We start from the raw sequence: 24,952 nt of genomic DNA, 5'->3' as shown, positions 1-24,952 counted from the left end.
CTGCTGCTGGGTTGATCTCCATCATTCCCTGTTTTTTCCCTCTCTCTCTCGCTCTCTCGTTCCCTCCATCTTTATGTCGATCTGCCTTCACGCAAAAAAATCTCTCTCTCTCTCTCTCTCTCTCTCTCTCTCTCTCTCTCTCTCTCTCTCTCCCCCTCTCTCTCTCTTTCTCTCTCTCCCTCTCCCTCTCCCTCTGTGTCATGTCCTGTTCCACTGCACTGACTCGGCTCCTTCCATCTTTTCGGCATGCGCGCACATATATTATATATAGTATTGTTTTTTTCCGCCTTTCTTACTATGCGGGGGTCCATCGCTCCCCTTCTCTCCCTTCCAGCATATGTATTCTGTAAACACTACTCCATCTCCCAGGTGTCCCTGTAAACATACCCGTCTCCCGCAACTCCCCTCCAATCACTGTAAACAGGCTCAGTGCAGCGTGAAATCAGAAATGCACCTGTTCAGCCACTTAGAAATGGGAAAGCTGTCTCAACTCATTTTTATGATGTGTTCCTTATTGTCCAAGGGCTTAGTTTTTGAAATTACCTCCCAGTTCTATAGGTTGAAACTTTTCTCGTGGAAGGAAAACAAAAGGTGTCTTTATCATATGGCTGGTATAGTCTCGCTAGTCAGACTGTTGCCTCACACAAATTTTCAAATGCTTCCTTCATACATGTGACACTCCTCCTCGCTTCCGTTTCGTTTTTACAGTCAGGGAAATTTGTTCTGATATAAAAGAATACACACAAGACTATATGAGAAAGGAGAAAAAAAGAAAAGAAAAAACACGAACCTGTTCCACTTTTATGCCATTCCCCCCCTTGCCATTCATACTAAGTTTCACCTCCACTGCCCTTGAGAAGCGTATTGGGGTGTGTGTAAAGTGGTCAGTGGGTTCATGATGAATATACATCGGCCACTGCCGGCGAATGATTGTTCATCATTTGTATGAGAGGATAGCCAGTTCCCATTGGCAGGGTTAACTCCTTGAGCTTGATGCATTCCCCTAGGGCTCCGGGCTGCACAGGCCGCTGTAGGTAGCTTAATAAGGTTTGTCACATGGCTTAAGGCTGTTGTCATGATTGATAACAGCCAGTGAATCCTCTCATCGATTAGCGCCCACCGCCGGCGGGGATCTGTGTGTGTGTGTCTGTGTGTGTGTGCGTGTGTGTGTGTTAGACCGGCGGCCACGCCGGGTTGTCACGCAGAGCCTGACTGGGGGGTGGGGGGGGATCAGTGTGGCCGATGACGGATCGCACCGGCGCAAGGTCATCGCTATCTGGGACCCCCATCAGTTCCACAACCTCCGCTCTGCGTCGCTGGGAAAACCAAACAACTCTCACAACCCCCCACCCGTGCCAAGGGCGCGACACCCAAGGGCGGAACAGACCTTTGTTCACGGCCTCAGCCAATCAAACCCCCCCCCCCCCCCCTCCCGAAGCTGAGTGTGATATTTTTATAGCAGCACTGGTCCGAGGGAGCATTGCCGAAACTATAAGCGGCCGCACCAGAACACGGATTGAAGCTTCGCTACAGCACTTCACCTGTAATTTGGGGGACAGGAGGCTTGTCCCGAGTGGGGACAAGGCCCCGTCCCACGGGGACCCGTGGATGACCAGGTGCTAATTGGCTCTTAGAGAGAAGTGCTGTGCTGTGTAGCAGCGTTGGTTGCAGTGCTACCGCTCCAGTAGCCATGGGATGATGATGCAATCACCCCAGGAGTGCAGCTGGGTGTTTACTAAAGAGCCAAGTCACAGGGTCACAGTGGCCTCATGCAGCAGCCAGTGGTGGAAAGTACTTTTACCTCATGACTGAGTACTGTGTGGTTGTTTATTTTTGGTTTGTTTATTTTTCTTGATTTTTCTTTCAATGGTGTACTGTTCAGGTTTCAAATTCAATTATCAAGTAGTACGGCATTCATTTATGAAAAATATAAAAAAGTTAGATGGAGATAAGATATATATATATATGTATATATCCTCAAGTAATATTGGGAATATATAGCCGTTACTTGTAACAGAGTATATTTATATTGTGGTATTTCTAGTTTTACTTAAAGGAGCATTCAGTGATTTGGGTGATTTGGAAAACCCCCCGGTCCGCCCCCATAACAAGATGTGCACATGCACACCCTCTACAGTGGGGACACACAACAGGCCAACAGCACATGCACCAAGGCCTGCCCCCACTCGATCATGATTGGAGGAAGGCCCCTCTCATCCTGATTGGATGAAGGCTGGCTAACCCTAGCCAAAAACGAAACCTACGGTTTTTTGACCCCAGGGGTCCTTGGTCAGCACACTCTATAGTACGGAGGATTACCCAAAAAAAGAAAAAAGATATTTTAATTAAGTGAAATCACTGAATATACCTTACAAAGAAGAACAAATCAGAGTAACCTACTCCTTCCAGCCATGGTAGCAGCAGATAGGATTGCATTGCAGGGGATTTTAGACTGATGTGAGAGGGGACAGCCTTCTCCTGAGCGATCGATAGTGGTAGTGGCTCCATCACCTCCACCCTGCAGCCCACATCCTCCTCCTCCTCCTCCTCCTCCACCCGGAGACTCACAAAATAATAATCAGAATCTGCAAAGTAACTTGTAGCTAAAGTTGTCAAATAATTGTAGTGGAGTAAGTACAAATTTCCCTCTGAGATGTAATGGAGTATAAGTATAAATTCTTGAAAAAGGTAAATACTCAAGTAAAGTAAATTGTAGGCTACTCAAGTACTTTATTTGAATAAATATACTTTCCACCACTGATAAAAAGCGAGCGCACTGCAAATACACAAAGCTTGGGGGTTATGAAGAGGTCGGCGCTATACTGTACATTATCCTGAGCCTAAGGCGTGGCTTCTCTGCTCATTTGCTAATTTCTTCCAAATGACACCCGATTATGATGACATGGATTGAGACAGGTTCCTCGCCATCGTTTTGATTGGTCGAGCGAACATGGTCCATCACGTGTCACCGGGACATGTGTGCCTGGAAGATAAAGAACTCAACGGTAGAGCTGCGTCATTTCTCAACGGCGGCTTTTCAATTTGTTGCAACGTTAAGTCATTATGGTGACATTAAGTCATTATGGTGACCGTTAACTCGTTTGATCTCTTATAGCAGCGCTTAATTAGAAACCAGGGCGGGGGTGGTTTGGGGGAATGTGGCACGGTTTAATCCTCATGCACACAACCGTAGATTAGAACCATTGTTAATAGGGTTCACTGAGGGTTTTAGGTTGAAAAATATGACAGCGTCAACGCCCCCCCCCCTCTCATGTGAATGACCACCCATCCCTCCAGGTTGACAATATAAATGCTACTGGTACTAAACGTCAGCTCTGGGGACCACCAGGGGTCTGTAACTCTGTGTCTCGAAGGCCCCTTTAACTGGAACCATGTTCGACAACCTTACAGGCGTATGCAAAGGCTAAACTTATGTAATTTAGATAGCATTTTATGTAGACATATAGCACTCTATAGTTTATATTCATATCTTTACTGTACAGTAAACATGTTCTACTGTTATACAGATGCTAGATTCTTAGCTTCCTTATGATTTTTCATGAATATGTTGTATGTATTTGATGTATTACCATGTGTTGTTCTTCCTTACTGAAAGTCACTCTGGAATCGTTAAAGAGTCCGCCTGGGGAGCAGAAATGTGTCGAATATGACCGGTCGAAGTGACCATTTCATGGGGGAAATTCAATGCCACTTACAGTTTCCCTTTTCTTTCCTTATGATGATTTTTCCAATCTGTGGATGTCACACTGTGCCATGCCTGGGTCGCCTCCCTGACGTTTACCCTCGTTTACCCCTGTGCTGCTTCTCTTCCCCCCAAAGTGCTGAGACTGATTACTGAACATTGTCAATGGTGTTTAGGTGCCTTACTTCTCTCATTGGGTTCCGAGTGTGGGTTAAAGAAGTATTCGTACTGTGCCATTCGTTCCGCCCTGCGTGCTGTGTAGTCTCTGTTGTTTTACAAACATTCCGTAAAGGGTCCATTCCTTGGGTCTCTCGCTGCATTATTGGGTCCTCATATTCTCCCGGGTCAGTTCCTAGTTGAATAGTGACACGCCCACTTTGGTTCCCAGTTCAGTGAAAGAATCAACACATATTTTGTGGTTCCATTTCCGAACCACCTGTTAGCGTTCTGAATTAATCTGTTTTCAGTGGAAACACTCTGAGCTGGTTCAAAATTTGTCAGGAAAAATGAAGTGAACTGGTTCAACAACAGTGGGAAAGGGGCTTCATCGGACAGATTGACATGGGGCCTCAGAGTTACAGACCCATGTCAATCTGTCCGATAGGACATATTAATGGACAGCACACATTATGTCCATTATGGTAACTTAACAGGGTCTGCTCCATACTACATTCATCCATTTTGATAGGAAAATGTCATTGTCATTCCATAGTGCACATCCTTAGATTTTGATATTAAGAAAATAGGAAGTAGCAGGGTTCCTACACAACTTAGTTTGACTGCGGGATTAATTAATCGTGATCCCCATCTGACTGCCTAGTCTTTCATTAACCTTTGAAGAACCACCCGGCCGCCATCATCGTTCCGTTTCATAAAAATCTGCCTTAACATGGTGTGTAACGTAGTGCGCCGCCATTGCAATAGGAATGTATTGGGCCTCATTTTCCCAAAAAAAAGAGTATAGTAAAATAATTGTTTCCACAACTTTCCATTGATGGTACATACAGTATATATCTACCAAATCCACATATCCTCCGCCAAATTAGTTTGAAAGAAAATGTGCCAATATCTCTGAATTGCATTATACATAGCATCACAAATAACATTGCAACAAATGTTGAAATGCCTGAAATAAATGTCTGAACATGTATTAGTAACACAGTAATGCATTCATTGTCATGTCCATGGACACAGTTAATAAATGAGGCGCAAACATGACTAATTTTCATTTCTTATTTAGAAAAGAGATTCATGGGAAGAAGAATATAATTATTTGTTAGACAGTGGTGACACCTGTGCCTCTGTGTGTGTTCCCACAGCTTTGACCAGTATGTTTTACATGTGCCTCTGTGTGTGTTCCCACAGCTTTGACCAGTATGTTTTACATGTGCCTCTGTGTGTGTTCCCACAGCTTTGACCAGGATGTTTTACATGTGCCTCTGTGTGTGTTCCCACAGCTTTGACCAGGATGTTTTACATGTGCCTCTGTGTGTGTTCCCACAACTTTGACCAGGATGTTTTACATGTGCCTCTGTGTGTGTTCCCACAGCTTCGACCAGGATGTTTTACATGTGCCTCTGTGTGTGTTCCCACAGCTTCGACCAGGATGTTTTACATGTGCCTCTGTGTGTGTTCCCACAGCATTGACCAGGATGTTTTACATGTGCCTCTGTGTGTGTTCCCACAGCTTCGACCAGGATGTTTTACATGTGCTTCTGTGTGTGTTCCCACAGCTTCGACGTGGTGACCAACGGGGGCGTGGCCGTGGCATTGCACTTTGAGCGCGCCCCGTTCATCACGCAGGAGCACACGCTGTGGTTGCCGTGGGGACGCTTCTTCGTCATGGACACGGTGGTGATGCGGCACGAGGAGAACGACATCCCCAGCTGCGACCTGAGCAGCTTCGCCCGGCCCAGCCCTGTGGTGTCGCCCGCGCCGCTCACCGCCTTCGCCGGTTCCTGCTCCGAGAGGGGCTCCATCGTCCCCGAGATCCAGGTGATCACAACGCATGCCCTCCTCCAAAACCCCCGCCCAACAAACACACACACACACACACACACACACACACACACACACACACACACACACACACACACACAGACAATTTAAATTTAAATTCAAACACACACCACCTCTTACCCAGTGTTTTTTTTGTTTTTTTTCTTATATTTTTGGGGGCTTTTCTGCCTTTAATCAGATAGTATAGTATAGTGGAGAGTGACAGGAAACGAGGAGAGACACACACAGAAACACACAGATCAAGGTGATCACAACGCAAGCCCTCCAAAACCCCCACTCAACAAACAAACACACACACACACACACACACACACACACACACACACACACACACACACACACACACACACACACACACACACACACAGACAATTTAAATTTAAATTCAAACACACACCACCTCTTACCCAGTGTTTTTTCTTTTCTTTTTTTTATATTTTTGGGGGCTTTTCTGCCTTTAATCAGATAGTATAGTATAGTGGAGAGTGACAGGAAACGAGGAGAGAAACGGGCAGCGAGTGCATGTGTTTGGTCCGACTAGTCATTGGTCCGAAACACGACAACCCACCTCAAACCCTAACCTAACCATAACCGCAAGCACGGGAGCAGGCGCTAGTCCGAGGTGCGGACGCATGTCGAACCAATGCTCCGTCGGACCATAGTATGCCTCCCCGGGCAGCGACACGTGTAATGATATGAGAAAATCGTATTGTCCTGTTTGATTACTCATGACTGTGTTGAACAGTACATCCGTTGACTAGTTGCCTGCTCAGCTCACAAAGCATGCGCAGGCGTGTGTGAACGCGTCTACAGGTTTTCAGGCTTGGCAATCAAACCTGCAACTCGCAGGTGGAGCCTATTAGTGGCATTCATCAGCCTCTGACCCCGTGTTTCACAAAACACGTTTTCTTACATAAAAGAATCCATAAAAAATAAATACAAATAAATAATAACAATTATAATAAAATAATAACTTCAAGTGAAAATAGCTGATCTAAAGGCTCACAATGAGTCCCGGGAAGACACCATATGTATCTCTTGGGTCTCGACTGTCGAGCTGAAAACGTTTGGGAACCAATCAATGCTCTAAGAGCCTTCCTCACCGCCTCACCTTAACTCATTCCGTGCTTTCCTCGAGATCTCTCGTGGAAAGTTATCTGGGCCATCCACGAGAAACACGAGATTTGATTAAAAACAAGTATTTATTTACCTTTTTTTTGCCTCGGTTAGCTTCCGCGGCTAGCATCCATAGGCCTCTCATTGTAGAAACGGCATACATGATAATCCACGGTACACATGCGCACAGGTCTTATTTATGCTCAGAATGGCATAAAAACATTATTTTGTGCGTGCGTGCGTGCGTGCGTGCGTGTGTGCGTGCGTGAGAGAGGGAGAGAGGGAGAGAGGGAGAGACCTACAGTTCCCCATTCTGAAGACCATTCATCCAGCGTAAATGTAATGGTAACTCCTAGCTTGTGGCATCCCCACGATTTTATCTCTCCTGTGTAATTGCTCTGTGCAAAGATGGGCGATTTGCGATGCACGTTATACTGGCTGTGCTCTGGACTGATGATGAATACATTGCAACACCCCCCTATAATACTATAACAGCCTCCGCGCATGTTATAGTATTTTATCATCCCGGGTTGTGATCTGACCAATTACAGGAAATGGGAGCAAAAAGTGGTCTGGAAAGGTACTTTTACTTTCCATCAGATTAGCTGAGATCGTACAGTACAGTATGCTTTGATTTGTGTGTGTGTGTGTGTGTGTGTTTGCGTGCGTGCGTGCGTGCGTGCGTGCGTGCATGCGTGCGTGTGTTACTTGTGTAGTGTATACTATATTTGTATATTATACCTGTATAGCATACAGTGTACTATATGTGTGTGTACTATAAGTATAGCAGAATGTGAGAAGTAGATATTGTGATGATCACTTTACACCCTCCCAAGAAAAAACATGTTGGGAAGTTGTATTTATACAACTCCCACCTTATCAACCACTCCTCCCTCCTTATCAAATTCAACTGCCTTTCATTATCACTCGGCCAATCCCTGTCACAATCACCATAAATACACCTGGGCGCCGTCACCTACGTGGTCTCGAACAGCAGTAAGTGAGTTTTGCCTCCTTATCGTCAAACAGTTATCCTCGTTGCTATAGTGTCTAAGCGTCAGTGTCATTTCGACAGCTTAGCACTCAGTTCACTTCTGACAGTTTATTTATTTTTTGACAGTTCCTCTCCGTCATTTTCGTCGTTTTTGAACGCTCTGAAAGCTTGTTTGCTCGCTCGTTAGCCGCTCAGCCTATAGCAGTCTGCTGCTCAGCAGCAGCGGCGTGCAATCGCTTCTCTCCTTTCTTTTTTTTTTTACCACCACCGTGGCACCGCCGTCTTTTCTTTTTCTCTTCCTCATGGATCAGTGCAATCAGCGCGAGTTGGAGCTCCACGTGTCCGATAGCGAGGACCTCCTCTTCTCCTCGGGAAGCACCAGCCGCGCCGCCACCGACAGTATCGTTCCCGACACCGGCATGTCAGGCTCCCGCTCCCAGCACTTGGTTCCGCCAGCGCAGCCGAGGCACGAATCGTGCTGGAGCAGCAGCAGCCACAGCAGCAGCCTCCCTGGTCGCCGCCGGTTTCGGCTCGCTCCAGTCGCCGACTGGATGGTCGCCGGCCTTCAGCGTCTCCTAACGGCTATAGGCGCCGTCACCTACCTCTTCTTACTACCTACGTGGTCTCGAACAATCCCTCCATCCACCCCTACCACCTCCATCTCCTCAGTCTCCCCCTCTGACACTTCTCTCCTTCTCCGGACCTCGGGGCAGTTCCGGAGCAGAGACGTCCGCTCTCTGAGCGCGTATCCACGGCGTCCCCAACCTTGAGTCTCACCCTACCTGGGTTCCCCCTCCTCCTCCCCTTGGTTATTGGTTATTAAAATGCTTTAATTAGACTTGATTTATACTTGTTTGCACAGTTTGTGCACAATGCCAATGCGTCGCAGTACTGAGGTTGTGTGAGCTTGTAGATTGACAATATTTTTAGCGGTGCCCAATTTAACTCATAAATGTTGATGTCCTTGTCCTCACAAGTGTATTAACACAAACGCGTGTGTGTGTGTGTGTGTGTGTGTGTGTGTGTGTGTGTGTGTGTGTGTGTGTGTGTGTGTGTGTGTGTGTGTGTGTGGCTACAGTATGTCTAGCGGGCGTCTCCGTGCCCTTCTCTAATTACGTTGTCTCCCAGTTTGCTTTGTAAGATTTATGGCATATCAGTGAATTCAGTCACTGTGCAGTCTGGCCTATTTATAGAAGCCTCTCCTGTCCCGTTCCTTGAGCCCGGGGAGAGAGAAAGAGCCCAGTGCGGCATGGGGACACTGGCCAATTTACACCTCTGTTCGCTACGGGCCGTATTTTTGATCAATTAACCAGGCATGACTGCTCTCCGTGAGCATTCATAACCAAACACTTCAGAGCTGATGAGCCCCCTGTGAACGCTGGTCCTTTAATTGAGCCGAGCTTCTGTCTTTAATTGTTGCGCTGCTGTCTGTCCGGTACCATGCAGAGGCAGATGTTGAGAGCAGGGATGCTACTATCCTTTGTTATTGTTAGCGATTGTGAGATTACTTGTCCGTTTGCGGTATTATAACTTTTTTCCAGAACTCAACTAATGCAGTTTTCAAACTTTTTAATTTCAAGAACCCCATAACTGTGAGAGTGCACAAATGGAACCAAATGGAGCCGTGTGGTTCCATTTAGTTCCATTAAGTACACAGATACTTACACGGACGTGTAAGGGTCCTTTTGGAACCCCCTGAACGAACCCTGGACCCCATTTTGTGAACCACTGAGTTGCTGTATAAAAAGGAGCTGGCCAGATGTGTGGAGAATATGGACATGCAGAGCGATGCCATAACACTTTCTGCGCGTGCGTGCGTGCGTGCGTGAGCTTGTGAAGAAGACCGCCCTACTGATCGACTTCTGTATCGAATGAATGATGTGCCGAGTGGGAAGACGGAGGATGGGCGGATCTTCAAAAAATAGAAATGAATCCGCAAATCCTTATAATATATGTTGTACTCTCTGATGTCATCAATATGATGCTATAGTACTGCCGTCATAGACTGGCCTGGACTGCATATTTGGGTATGCCTCACACAGAACTCTGACGACGGGGTGGGGCATGCATTCCCAACTTGCATTGTTCCTGGCTCCCAAGTAGGCCGGTCTTCTCTTTACCTTTCAACCTAACCTAACTTTCATTGCATCACAAATGATACGTAACCTGCGAGTTAGTTCAGAAAAATATTTAATTTCCGATCTACATGAAGGTCACAATGTGTGACATAGTGACGTGTTGTGAGCTTGTAGATTGGCTGTTTTTGCCATTTGACATCATTAGGTGTGGTTAAGTGGTAAATTGATTCCTATGAGCGACAGTAGCTACAATCATTTTAAAATTATTTGGCAACATACAGTATTAGCATAACTATAGACAACTTGCATCGTTCCCGGCTTCCAAGTAGGCCGGGATCTAACTTTCTAAGCTTTCGGAGATTATAGAACATGTGTTTGTTGTTTGTGTGCAGTTTGTTGTTTGTGTGTGTGTGTGTGTGTGTGTGTGTGTGTGTGTGTGTGTGTGTGTGTGTGTGTGTGTGTGTGTGTGTGTGTGTGTGTGTGTGTGTGTGTGTGTGTGTGTGTGTGTGTGTGTTTATCCCGTACTATCCCGTACTATCCCGTACTCAACTGGAAGATCTCACAAACTGAAATAGCTTGGCAGAAAGAGAAAACGGTGCAGCTAGTGGATTACCTTGGGTCAAGCTTTGGGCAATAACACTTGAGGTTAATGAAGTTGCCATGCCGCACTTTCTTCAGCGTAGCGTACAGGAACGACGTCCGCTGTGTCGGAAAAGGACCCACGCTTGACCTTTATGTAAATGTTCCAAGACTGTAATGATACTCTAACAAAACCAACCAGCCAGCCTGTTATTGCTCTACTGTAGCGTGCAGCTTCCACAGCCCGAGGACATCCTGGTGACGCCATTGTCCTACAGTATGCTGCTGTATTGGGGGAACACTATAGTTCCACTGAAGGACACAGTGTTATTAAATACATTAGAACTAGTCAGTGTAGTGTGTAATGAATAAATCCTTCATCTGATTCGCACACGAAAGTGGCTTAATTGTCCTTTAGCTAAAACCTCTAATAGCCATTATCCCTGCAGGCCGGGCGTTTGAAGTCTTCAAACACACAATCACCATTTATTGGAGCCAACTTTGTTGGGTACAAAGTTTGCACTGCAGTAGCTAGCAGCCCAACAGTCACAGTGTCAACGTAAATCATAAGAAAAAACTCAGTCATTAAGATTGTCTTGAAATTCAGCAAACCAAGATTTGATTTGTAAAAAAGAAAATCACACCTGTGTGAACTGAGTGGTGCAAATCCCCCCCCCCCCCCCCCTCTCTCTCTCATTAGCAGGCAACAGTGCAGCACTATCTCTCTCTCTCTGTTTCTGGCACAACAGCGCCACTTTTGGTACTCATTGGTACTGGTGCTCATAGTCACATAGGTAGGTGTCACATAGGTAGGTTAACACGGACATTGCTGTTCCTTGGAGTGGTTGCACCACTCAAAAACTACTTAAGCCCAATATAGGTCTTCAATAAATTGCAAAAATAGCTGATAGCGATGATGCGAGCTCAATGTAGATCGACTACTTCTGCTATTCAGAAAGTCTACATCTCCCAAAAGGAAATGTATTTTTATCCAGTCTGACCAGCAGCAGGAGCGAAATGTGATAAAAGTAAATGACCAGGGGGGATATCAAAATAAGAGAAGTCCATTTCACACCCACCCTCCAGCCAATTGAACCCTGGGTTCAACCCACATCATTTAGCTCCTTTTGACTACAAGAACTGAGCAAGGACAGAGAATTTACATTTCATTCTGGATTTGTTTCCTTAAGCTTTGACTCAGTTTCAGATAAGCTTCTCAGAACCTAATTTTGGCCCTGCACTGGAAGTAATGCTAATCCTGACATATGGGAACCCACAACTTTCCTAAATAGTGGAAGTAGAAGCCACTATGACATATTCCTCCCCCTTCAGGGGTGGTTCTGCATGTTATAATGGAAAGAGTATAGTAAAATAATAGTTTCCATGGTCCTCATTCACAAAGGAGAAATACGCAAGAGTGTAACGGAAGCGGAACGGAAGCGTAAACTGATGCGGGAAATTCCGTCCGATCACGCAACGTTGTTTTGCCGTGCAATTCAAAGAGCGGTGTGTACCACAGGTACGCAGGTGTATGTTGTGAGGTACGCAGGTGAATGCGAGCGGGTGCCAAATGATCGGAAAATCAGCGGATAACTTCATTTGCATTGATCCACGCCCCATTTCACACCATAAAAGGCGTCAAGCATGACTCAGCAGACAGCAGTAAAAAAAACAAAAAAGAACTATAGGCCTTACAGCTCAAACGAAATAGAGGTCCTCCTGACGGAATGCAACAAAATAATGATATTTTCCAGTATAGTGGCTTCACAAATTAAAATAAAAATGATTGCTGGAAAGAAATTAGGCTATACTGCCGCGGTCAGTCAGTGCTGTGCAGATATATCATGAATATAGCCCTCTATTAATTTCATAATTCCACAGGACCACAAACAAGTTTTTGCACCATTGTATAAAGTATACCACTATAGGCCTACCATACAAACTGACACTCAATCCATCAAAGGACAGGAAATTAAAAGAAAATGATCTGACCATGTCAAGCGCCGGAGCGACGACCACCACCTGCAGTCTCTTTTTTTACATCCATATACCATTACATTTGTGCGTGATTCTTTATATTGTCTCTATAGCCTACCATTAAACTATATAAATCATTTCCCCAAGCTTACAAAACGGTGAACGCTGCTCTGCACCGCTACAGCAATGGCAAGCTGACTTACCGTATAAAATGCAGCTTGGCCATGTATTTATTTAAGTTCGGGACCAAGGCAGCAAGCTAGCCTATACTTGGCAATTATATTATAAAACCTTTTCTTTTCTATTGAACAATTGCTCACTCACACCTTTGCAGAGGTAAAACATATATCCGATATTTTTATCAGAGCTGCATTGATTCATGCGGGGAATAGATTAATATCATCTCACTGTCATCTGTCTGAATGCCATGTGGAGAATGGATTTGTTCTGATCATGGACACGTAGGCATAGGCCTATAGCTATTTAAATTTTCAACCATATACGGCGGGTAGCCTCCTCTTTGTCAGATCTAAGTGCAGGTTCATTTCATGATGTCGTCATATTAAAATGATTCACGGGACATTTGGCACCAAACTTGATTGATCTCATGATGAGATCAATGTAGTAGCCTACAGCCTAGCTATAAGTTCCCCATATTATAATTAATTAAGGTGCACTGGCTTAAAACTATGACTGGCCGAATTGCACGCGCTGATGCAATAATGTGGACTTCTATATTTGTATAGGGCTAATTAGCCCTCGTGACTGCTGTCTGTCTGTCAGACCGGCATGTCTGTGAACCATAGAAATAATCTGTTCTGTCCGGGCCAGGCTCGCCGTTATATTCATTTTCCAATGTGAATTTCACCCAGATTGGACTGTCCACACACACACACCGACAGTGTGACTCAAAGGAGCTCCGTAACAAAACAATTTCAATAGGCCTACTGCAGGCATTACTACACTAAACAACGTTGGATTCGTACAGTGCAGAATGCAGATAAGTGTATGTTCTTATAATAATTGTGAGTTTGTTTTTTAACATGCAGCGCGAGTCCGCGAGAGCCGATCTACAAGCTCACAACGCGTTGCACTGCGAGTAGAAAGCTGTCAAGTGAGCAGCGCAATCGCGCATGCTAGAAATATCCTAATAAATAAATAAAAAGGTGTCGGGCTTGCAGGGGCAGTTTCTGTATGGGACTCTAGGCTAACCTGCCTCTAGAATGCTTGCATTTAGGCATACAAGTGATACTTGGCTTTTATATAAGCTATCATTTTTTTTATGTGCTGACCAATGTTGACACATGCCTACATATTTTATCTGAGGTTTGGGGACTTTTAATTGAGTCAGCATGAAGACTAAAGCCTTCTGAATAAATCTACGCAAGCAGTACACGACCCTCTGAGCTGGCGCAGCTTATAGCGGAGTTTCCGACCAAACAACGTCCCCGTCAAGTTCACGTTCAACTTCATGAATTCCCACGTAATGTGGGAATCCACGTAAATGCCTGTCCGCTCACGCTCCGCTCACGTTACGTAACGTTATGAGCGTAAACGCCGTTGTGAATGAGGACCCATAACTTTACATACAATTGACATAATTATATCCACACATCCTCCACCAAATTATTTGAAAGAAGATCTCTGAATTGCATATTCATTGCATCGCAAATGATACGTAACCTGCGAGTTAGTTCAGAAAAATATTACATTTCCGATCTACATTGAAGCTCACAATGTATGACATTGTGACGTGTTGTGAGCTTGTAGATTGGCTGTTTTGCCACTTGACACCATTAGGCGTGGTTATGTGGTTAATTGATGCCTATGAGCGACAGTAGCTCCAATCATTTTTAATTTATTTGACACAGTATTTGCATAACCTATATTATATAGACAGAATGGAAGATAAATTAACAGTTGGATTTTCAAAGCATTATTTCAGTAACAAAAACATTTGTACTCGGATGTCAAATATGATCTGACAGATCTATAGATAATTCTGGGCATTTTTATCTGGAAAAGTATGGAATTTTAAAATGGAAAAATGTTTTTGATCCCTTCAGTCACTTCAGGAAGAGGTTCCCATCCCCGGGACAGTCATGAAGCTGAGCTACCTGAGCAGCAGGACCCCGGGCTACAAGTCCATCCTGAGGGTGACCCTCACCCACCCCACCATCCCCTTCAACCTGATGAAGGTGCACCTCATGGTGGCGGTGGAGGGCAGGCTGTTCAGGAAATGGTTCCCGGCAGCACCCAACCTCTCGTACGACTTTGTCTGGGACAAGGCCGACGTGTACAGCCAGAAGGTGTATGGCCTGTCGGAAGCCTTCGGTAAGTGATTGATGAGGTTTTGTTTTGCATAATGTCACAGTCCAGGTTGGCGTGTCTCGTCCATTAATAATTGTCAAGAAATAGGCTGTATGCCAAATGCTTGAGTCCTGTTTGAGCCGCCACGCCTAGTTTGGCAGTTTGAGCCGACTTTAGGTGAGCCGGCAAGTCACAGGGAAACCGAGGCGGCCATGTTTGTAGTTGCTGGGGCAACATAAGCAGTTTTAATAATCCTTTTAAATAATAGATCCAAAACTTAGCTTATTTCTATTTGTGACACTCAGTACAGGCATCAACTAATTATCCCCCCCTCCCCCAACCCCCCCCCCAACCCCCCCCCCCCCCCCCCCCCCCCGCGCGCGCGCGCGCGCGCACACACACACACACACACACACACACACACACACACACACACACAATTTTACAATTTACAATTTAGGCATTTAGCAGACGCTCTTAATCCAGAGCGATTTACATTAAGCAATAACAAAAGCATGGCATACATCATATAAAAAAGTAGTTATCATGAATCATGCGTAAACTAAGAAGTAAGAACGTAACAGTGGAGTATCTATGTAAACTATACATACTATACTATATAATATATTATACATGTGTACTATAAAGTGCTATGACTACATAAAATGCAATTCTAGAGCTGTCTACGTAACAAGCTATAAGTCTGTTTAAAATACTATCTAAGTCTACATAATGTGCTATCTAAGGGGCTAGGCTAGGGCAAGTGCTACGGGCCATGGTGGAGTCTGAAGAGGTGGGTTTTCAGACTACGGCGGAAGATTGTGAGTGAGGCTGCAGTTCTGACTGTGATGGGAAGTGCATTCCATAGTTTTGGAGCCAGAAGGGACACACACACACGCACACGCACACACACACACACTAGGGCATTCACTAAAAAAATCGATGCATCGATTTCATTAACACTGTGTGCGCAGTGCTTTGTTTGACATGCTCCGTATTTGAGCGAGCCCCTGTTAAAGTAACCCCCCCCAACCCCCCCCCCCCCCCCCCCCCCCCCCCCCCCGCCGTCATAAAACGATGCATCGACTCAACTTCCACTTTACTGTCTGACTTGGAAAAATCTCAACTCGTTAATGCCCTAACACACACACACACACACATGCACAATGTTATTATATTATGGAGTCAGGTACAGTGCAGTCTATAGTGGAGGCAATAATTGTAAAATTGCCACACCGGCAGACTGTCGTTAGTGAGATGGGGGACACATCCCACTAATGCACAATAATGGATGCAGTTAGTGGATCTGATCAACAATGTTAACAATACACTCCATGTTCATAGAACATATCAGTAATATAACAAAACAACAACAACAATAGTTCAGTATTTTACATGGTTATTATGACCAAAATGGTATAGAGCTGAAACTATAAACGTATTCTGCCTGCCCTTTCCACATACAGTACATACAATGGCAATGCATTTTCTCCACTTTCTTACCTCATGACAGACAAATAAAGAAAAACGGAAACAAACTGATGGGTGGATTGGGTTTGTTTGTTTGTTTGTTTGTTTTGCCTTATTGCGACGGTAGGTTGCAAATTACTATGAACCTACAAAACCTGTCCATCAGTCGTGTCACGCTTGCATATATGGTTATCAGTCCATCACGCCTCGTGACATCACGCCTCGTGACATCACGTCTCCATATATGGCCGTCTCCATATATGAAGATCACAACACTGACCTCATCAAACCCTGGATAGCCATGGAGAATACTGGATCATCACCTATATATCGCAACTCTACATCTGACTTCAAACCCTTAGATCATTTATGTGGAGCTGACCTGTTCCATATGTTGATCCCTCCCCACCCGTCCTTCCTCTTCGATGTCTCTCTTTTGAGAGTCCATTTTAGGCCCTAAAATGAAGGCCCGGTCCTACCTGGGCCCTCATCAAACCCTGTACACTCAAGACACTGCCCCCGCTGCCACCCTTAGATCTCCTTATATGGAGCTGACCTGTTCAGACATTCCATATGTTGATCTGACTTCATCAAACCCTGTACAATCAAGACATGCTCCATATATGGCCAGTACAGAATTCATTCCGTATGTTGATCTGAACCCCCATGCCAAAGCGCCAGCCCAGCAGTCTGACGTAAAGGGCGTCTTACTGGTTTAATTTCAACTTGTGTAGATATTTCTTTGCTACTCAGTTTCATGCATGTAATTATATAATAATTATTTTATAAAGTGGATGTGGTCTTGTTTTGCCAGTATCCGTGGGCTTCGAGTACGAGTCCTGTCCAGACTTCATTCTGTGGGAGAAGAGGACCGCCATGCTGCAGGGATATGAGACCACCGCGTCCAAGCTGGGAGGGTGGGCCATCGATAAGCACCACGCCCTGAACATCCAGAGTGGTGAGTCTCCCAACACCAGTGTTGCACAGATTTGCGAGAGAAATTAAGCGTCCACGTCTACAAAAACAAGCCCAAAGGCCAATTACCTCTTATTCTAAGGATGGCAAAAATGGCAAAGTTGCCATTTTTTACTATTTTTTTAAACGTGTTTTAAATATTTCAAATCGCCGATCTCACAAGCTCGCAACAGGTCGATTTAGATCTGCTAGTTGAACAATTTAAAAATAGTAAAAACCTCTTGCATGCACCTCTTGCATGCTGGAAGGTGCTCCACTTGAGCCCTCAATCTGCTCGTGTGGGAAGCGGACACAGCAAACCAACTGTCATTAAAACGGTACTACTGGCAAAATAATAGTAAGAATTACAGAGAGAGCGAGAGAGAGCGAGAGAGAGAGGAGAGAGAGAGAAGAGAGAGAGAGAGAGAGAGAGAGAGAGAGAGAGAGAGAGAGAGAGAGAGAGAGAGAGAGAGCAGCACTTTGTAGCAGATGTCTTTAGTATTCCAGCGTCCAGTCCAGTGAATTTCTATTGCCAATGCCCTGAGGTGCTGCAGGGCTTTTAGTGTATTATTTAATACTTTTCTATGCCCCTAGCTTCTTGGCACTTTTTGCAGTGTGGCGATGTCATTGTCTCAAATAGCTCTTACTTTTTTTTGTATTGCCTCAATTTTGTTATTGCCAGTAAATTACTCCTGAAAGTAGAAGAGTAGAATTGAAAAGAGAAGGAAAGAAATGTTGGACCGTTCCTGCTGTCACGAGAAGCGATCTCCCTCGTCGCTGGGTGTCAGGATGGGGCTCACCAGAGGAAATGAGCTGTACTTACAGTTGGAGGCCATCGATATTGTCCTTTTCTTTTTGCTGAGGTTTGCGTGATCTGCGCAAAAGGACAGTTAACCCATTTTGGGCGGGAACCCCTTTTGGTGTTTTAAACATTATGTTATAATTTAGCTATTGAATAGCAGATCTACAATCTACAATAGCAGATCTACAATAGCAGATCTACAAGCTCATAGCGCGCCACCGAGTGGCGCGCTACGAGCTTGTAGGTCTGCTATTTTTGAAAAATCGTGAAAATATTTATTTCAGAAAACTGGAGGATTTAGAAGGATTTTTTAAAATGTTGAGGTCAGGCCTAAATGGGTCAAATGATAAGGGACAATATCGGTGGCACCCAACTGTAGGAAGGCGGCAGTTCGGTCCGTCACGATGTGCCCGCTCATGAGCCGGACCGTGCTGTCCGGACGGAGAAGGAGCCGTGGCTGTTTAGATTTTCCCCTCCATTCCCCGATCCTTCTCCTCTTTGCCTCCTATACATACAGTTGGGTGCCACCGATATTGTCCCTTATCATTTGACCCATTTAGGCCTGACCTCAAAATTTAAAAAAATCCTTCTAAATCCTCCAGTTTTCTGAAATAAATATTTTCACGATTTTTAAAAAAATAGCAGACCTACAAGCTCGTAGCGCGCCACTCGGTGGCGCGCTATGAGCTTGTAGATCTGCTATTTTTCAATAGCTAAATTATAACATAATGTTTAAAACACCAAAAGGGGTTTTGCGCAGATCACGCAAACCTCAGCAAAAAGAAAAGGACAATATCGATGGCCTCCAACTGTACATACCACCTTCCCTTCCTTAGCACCTCTGTGGCCCACTCCCGCCTGGGAGTGCATCTTTGGTGGAGAGTTAAGTGAAGCGCACAACTCAAGTCCGCTTCTGATGGCATGCTTGCCTTGTTTTAAACGTCGTTTTTACTGGACTTGTCAACCTATTACGATTTTTTTTTACTATTTTGTTTGGGACTGAGAACGTTGCTACGCATTCCAGTGGGCAGCACATCAAACGATGCTGATCTGTTCCCACTCGGAGTCGTCACTATTATTATAACGACCTGAAAGTGGGAATATGTTGTTTGATCCGTCTTCAAAAGGTCAATCTGGTTTAACAGACGTTTCTCTTTTGGAGCCATCCTTGATTTATTCCCCCGTCTGTCTGATGGTATGGCCGCACCTCAAGTGGTTGTGTAGATGAATTCAGGGCCCAGTTTGGCCGTCTTCTCTCATAGACCGAAATGTTGAGTTGCTTCAGAGCAGCCAAGTGAACAAGCAGTGCCAGATCCAGCTGCCATAGATGTGCAGATGCTGCATTTCAAATATGATTCTATTGATTCTGGCTGAAGGAGCGTCCTCAAGATTTATGATGTTTTGATGTTTTGTGTGTGTGTGTGTGTGTGTGTGTGTGTGTGTGTGTGTGTGTGTGTGTGTGTGTGTGTGTGTGTGTGTGTGTGTGTGTGTGTGTGTGTGTGTGTGTGTGTGTGTGTGTGTGTGTGTGTGTGTGTGTGTGTGTTGCATGCATATACTGTAATAGGTGCCCAAGGCTAGTGGTTTAAAACATGTTCATGTCAATTATGGACCCCATTTTGAAAGAATTTTGGGCCAAAGGCTTTGAAACGCCCTACCTGCCCTAATAAGACATGCAAAATCTTTTCAATCTTTTCAATCTCTTCTGAAAACACACGTGTATGTTCATTTTTCTTTCTTCATTGATCTTTTGTTAATCTGCTTTATTTTATCCTGCTCTGTAAAGCACTTTGTGACGTTGTCTAGAAATGTGCTATATAAATAGATTCATTATCATTATCATAAAGAAATCTGATTTGTGTTGTTGACATACTTCAAATTTCTGCAAACGTTTTTGAAAAGATCTACATGCTCACAACACATTGCAATACATGACACGTTGTGAGCTTGCAAATTGGCTATTTTCGAACAGTCGCAAGTATCAAGTATAAAATAGGGTTACTGTGGTTAAACAGATTGTGATGCTGGTCTCTGTCGGGTGGAAACTCTTATGTCCAAATTCCCCAAAAAATATTTTTCAGGATTCGTGTTAAATGAGGGGCGCACCGATTTTGATGTTGATGTTCTTATGTCCATGAAAAATGAAAAACATTTATCACAAGATGTATTTATATCAGCGAGATGACGTCCTACCATAATTTACCAACACTATAGTAATTCACAAATTGAACTGGGGAACCCCTGGGGGTATAGGTAGGTAGGTGCTCGAAAAACATAGGCTACACATGAGGGCTCTCACTCCATCCCAGACCTTTCTATCTGTTACACAAAAAAAATGAATAAAATAAGTCAATCAATCAAAATACAGATAGATATAGAAAAGTATATAAAACAAGAATCCAAGCCCAGGCGGTGGCGTAACCGTCTGGGCACCCGACTGGTAATCCAGTCGCAGTGTGCCGCGGGTTCGACTCCCGAGCCCGTCACGGCCTTTACTGCATGTCTTCCCCCATCTCTCTCCCGTTTCCTGTCAGCCTACTGTCTGTCCCTTCAAAAACCAATAAAAGGCGTAAGCCGCAAAAAAATAAAACAAGAATCCAAAACAAGAACGGGTAGATTTGAACGAATCAAACAAAGACATTTTGAAAACATTTTGAAAGCAAGACATCTTTGTGTTAATCCTCTCCTCTTTCTCTGAAGGCATCCTCCACATGGGGAACGGCGAGAACGCCTTCATCTCCCAGCAGCCCCCCGTCATCGGCAGTGTGATGGGCAACGGGCGCCGCCGCAGCATCTCGTGCCCCAGCTGCAACGGCCTGGCGGACGGGAACAAGCTGCTGGCACCGGTGGCGCTGGCATGCGGCCCTGACGGCAGCCTGTACGTGGGCGACTTCAACTACGTGAGGAGGATCTTCCTCAACGGGAACGTCACCAGCGTCCTTGAGCTCCGGTAAGCAAAGCCAACCGGCCGCCGAGCAGGCCGCGGGTGAGCTCAGATACTGTAGGTGTGGGGTTGTCGCGTTCACGAAATCCGAGCTGGACGATTCATTGTCACACAGATAATTGTGATTGATTGATTGATACTTTAGTTTATTAGCTATAATGCTAATAAAATAATAGCATATTCAAAAGTTTTACTAATAGGATAACGCAAAAAGCCACATATTGTAGGGGGCTTGTTTCCGTTGTGGTCCATTAATTAATGGTTCAATTGTGAATGTTGCATTGAACACTGGAAACTAAAATTACATTTCTGTATGATATGAATAACTGATAATGACTGGCACCAGTAATACAAAAATATATAATGGTCCAAACAGTATACTAAAATGACTAAAATCTATACAAGCTCACAGCACGTCACAACGCACAATGCGAACTAGATCGCATTTCTGCTATTGTTCTACAGATGGAATTCATGCAGATGGACGTAAGCGATTATGAAGGTGCACAGTAATCGCGTGTCAAATAATTCCGAACAGGCGATTATGTAATAATTGTGACAGGCCTACAGATTTGGTTTTACGAGCGCTTGCAGGTCGTAAACCAAGCGGAGGCCCGTTGAGATCGACAGACAAGGGAAAGGCCCCCGTAGGTCCAGGATTGATGGCCTCACCTCTCATACACCCACCTGCATCAGCTGGAGCCTGGCCTTGATAGGGGGCTCCTGAGAATTTAATGGGGTCTCTGAACAGCAACTAACCACTCTGGAGAAAGATTCATTTCTTTGTTAGTGTCATTTTGAAGGAGTGAGTGGGATTCTTTGTCATGACTTTTAATTACTGAACACTCCTCTTCATACTCCATCTCACCCCACTAGCACTCCTCTCGTTTATATCCACACTTGACACCTGCTTTATTTTTTTCAGTAGATGCTAGTTTACCAATGCAGACGTAGCTTTGTCACTATGTTATATATTTTTTATTTTTCTTCCCTACAAAATGTTAAGAATGTTATTTACATAGCACAATGGTTCTCAAGCCTATTCATGTTAGGGACCCCCAGATTGAAAAATTGAACCCCCTCCCCCCAGGACCCCTGGAGGTGTCCAACTTTTGAGAACCACTGATTTACGTAGAGAACATAAATGGTAAATGGTAAATGGTGCATTTATATAGCACTTTTATCCAAAGCGCTTCACATATTGTGCATTACATTCACCCATTCACACACCAACCTACACATTGGGAGCAATTAGGGGGTTCAGTGTCTTGCTCAAGGACACTTCAACACTAACTCTGGGGGAGCCCAGGATGGAACATCCGGCGGCCACTGCCGCCCCATGCTATTTAAGCATTCCTGGAGTGGAGTCCCTCAGGGTTCTAAATCAGGTCCCCTCTTGTTTTCACATCTACGCCACTAGGTTTCATGTGGTTAGACAGATGCTAGGTTTTGATGTACACTGAGTAACATAGTTTCTTTGAGGCATTATACTAACCCTTCCTTCCGTTCTCTCCCATTTCATGCCATCTGGTTTACTCTGACAGAAATAAAGACTTCAGGCATAGGTAAGCCTCGCTAAGTGTGAGTTGCAATGAATGAAAGGTGCGTTTGACAAGTCCCCATGTTCCGGCCATCTTGTGGTCAAAACGCGCCTCAGACCAGGGCATGCCTGCACCTGGATGTCGTCTGTTTATTCTGTGTTGTGTCATTTTGTTCAATGTCTGCTGCTTCATTTGCTGAACAAGTATAACGTCCGCACAACGGTTCTCAGCCAAACCTTTTTTAACCCATTTAAAGGGATAGTTCTGATTTTTTAAATTTAAGCTGTATGAAATACTTGCCATTAATATAGTGGTTGCAACTGTATTAATTGATTGCCAGAGTCCTGTGGTGGGAGTTCTGCTCTGGTTTTGGTGAAATATTAAGTAATTCCGGTCATTTTGTGGGGGGCACAGGGGCCACGCAGTAAAAGTAAATTAATTCACAAAACTAACGTCATTTGTATTGTTGACCTATTTGCTCAAATATTTGACCAACTTTTGTTCAACTTTGACCGCTCTATCACATGGAACTATTTTTTGGGCGTAGTGATATGGACCCAAAAAACATAGTTCTGTGTGATAGAGGGGTCAAAAATGAACAAAAGTTGCAGTAATATTTTAGAAATAGGTCAACAATACAAATCATGTTAGTTTTGTGGATTCATTTACTTTTACTGCGTGACCCCCTGTGCCCCCCACAAAATGACCAGAACTACTTATATAATATTTCACCAAAACCAGAGCAGAACTCCCACCACAGGACTCGGGCAATCAATTAATACAGTTGCAACCACTATATTAATGGCAAGTATTTCATACAGCTTAAAAAATTCGGAACTATCCCTTTAAACCGCAAAAGCATCTGTGCCATTTTAAATTATTGCGCTGGCTATTCAAAAATAGCAGATGTACAAGCGCAGAACAGACCTTTTTGAAAAAGTGTGAGAACTACTGATTTGGAAGGCATTTGTAGAATCGCGTAATAATTCTTAATTCTTAATCAACGTTTAGATCAAAGATCACTCGATCTTCATCAGGAATTTGCTGAAAATCCCTGTTGAAGATCGAGTGCAGCGTGTGGACATTATACTTTTTTCACTGTTGATCTGCCGTTTGTCCAGGACTTTGTTTGGGATGTGCATGCATGCACATCTCTTCGCTGCTGGTTCTTCTATGCCGAGTTATATTTAGTTGTGTACTGTCTTGTGCACAGAAAATAACTGATCTACAAGCCCTGATGCATTGTGAGCTTGTAGATCTGCAATCTTTTATGCGTGACACAACACAAGCAACTATACATCAGGCTTTACCTACATTTCCCAAGCTTCCATTGTTCATGATTCATTACACTACTGTTTTTGTGATTAGTGCTTTATTGGACACTTTTTTTGACAGTACCAAACAGACCAATGAATACACAGGACAAAATATAAAATATAATTACGTATACAAGTTACAACCCAGAGCAAGACTAGAAACACACTGTGAACCAAAACGTGACAACGTACAAAAATATAACTGAAGAAAATAAAATACATTCCATTACACCACTGATATTCATGAGCTGACAGACATAGGCTACTTACTTGCAGAAATGTGAAAACATAAATAGTGAGCTTGGCCATTTTCAAGATCAAAAATCTGATTTAGCTGACAGTCAATGTGTAACAGGACTGTGTGGCTTCATACACAAAATCATTGGCATGCATTTGAGAAGCTGAGAATTATCTTTGCGACTTGTATCAAACCTGTTTTGGTTACATACACCAGTAAGACGCCCTGAGGGCGAGCGCTGGCGCTTTGGCATGGGGATCAGATCAACATAATATGGAATGAATTCTGTACTATAGCCATACTGTATGGAGCGTGTCTTGAGTGTACAGGTTCTGATTAGGTCAGATCAACATATGGAATGTCAGGGAAGGATGGGTGGGGGTAAATCAACATATGGAATGTCAGACCAGGTCAGCTCCATATATGGAGATCTAAGGGTTTGAGGTTTGAGGTCAGATGTAGAGTTGCTGGCCGGCTCCATATGCAGATCTAGGTGATGATCCCGTCTTCTCCATGTATGGTTATCCAGCGTTAGATGAGGTCAGTGTTGTGATCTTCATATGGAGATGGCCATATATGGGTGCGTGATGTGTCACGAGGCGTGATGTCACGAGGCGTGACCATATATGGAGGTGTGATATCACGAGGCGTGACCATGGAGGCGTTGGGTGACTAACTGGTGGACGGACGGGAGATGCACTTTTTTATAGTAAATGCGACCTACGGTCGCAATTCATTATTGATAGAAATGTCATAACAGTCATAAAATAAGTCTTCTTGTCTTCTGGGTTAACGTGGGCTGTCTTCAGGCGTGCGGCACCAAATTAGTTTCTGCAGTATAAGAAAATTCCTCCTCTTATCTGCTCCTCACAATGACACGTGGTGTAATTGCTCTCTGCCTGTGTGAAAGCCAA

The 24,952-nt window shown here is 44.4% G+C and overlaps 1 protein-coding gene across 2 annotated transcripts in view; it reads left to right on the top strand.

The window, feature by feature from the left end:
• The window catches only part of tenm4 (teneurin transmembrane protein 4), a gene marked incomplete at its 5' end in the record, with an annotated part of 244,856 nt that overhangs the window by 142,852 nt on the left and 77,052 nt on the right, over positions 1 to 24,952 (top strand). The window contains 5 exons of one of the 2 annotated variants that reach the window (XM_079513576.1): positions 5,437 to 5,698; positions 14,533 to 14,800; positions 17,061 to 17,204; positions 20,700 to 20,949; positions 22,488 to 22,508. In XM_079513576.1, coding sequence (XP_079369702.1) covers positions 5,437 to 5,698; positions 14,533 to 14,800; positions 17,061 to 17,204; positions 20,700 to 20,949; positions 22,488 to 22,508 — 945 coding nt within the window. The remainder of the gene's footprint in view (positions 1 to 5,436; positions 5,699 to 14,532; positions 14,801 to 17,060; positions 17,205 to 20,699; positions 20,950 to 22,487; positions 22,509 to 24,952) is intronic. The other variant, XM_079513575.1, reaches the window with a different exon arrangement.

This window comes from Electrona antarctica (assembly GCF_951216825.1).
Source record: "Electrona antarctica genome assembly, chromosome: 11".
In the NCBI taxonomy this organism is placed as follows: domain Eukaryota; kingdom Metazoa; phylum Chordata; class Actinopteri; order Myctophiformes; family Myctophidae; genus Electrona; species Electrona antarctica.
The sequence above is the reverse complement of the archived record's forward strand: the minus strand, read 5'-3'. Positions and strand labels throughout refer to the sequence as shown.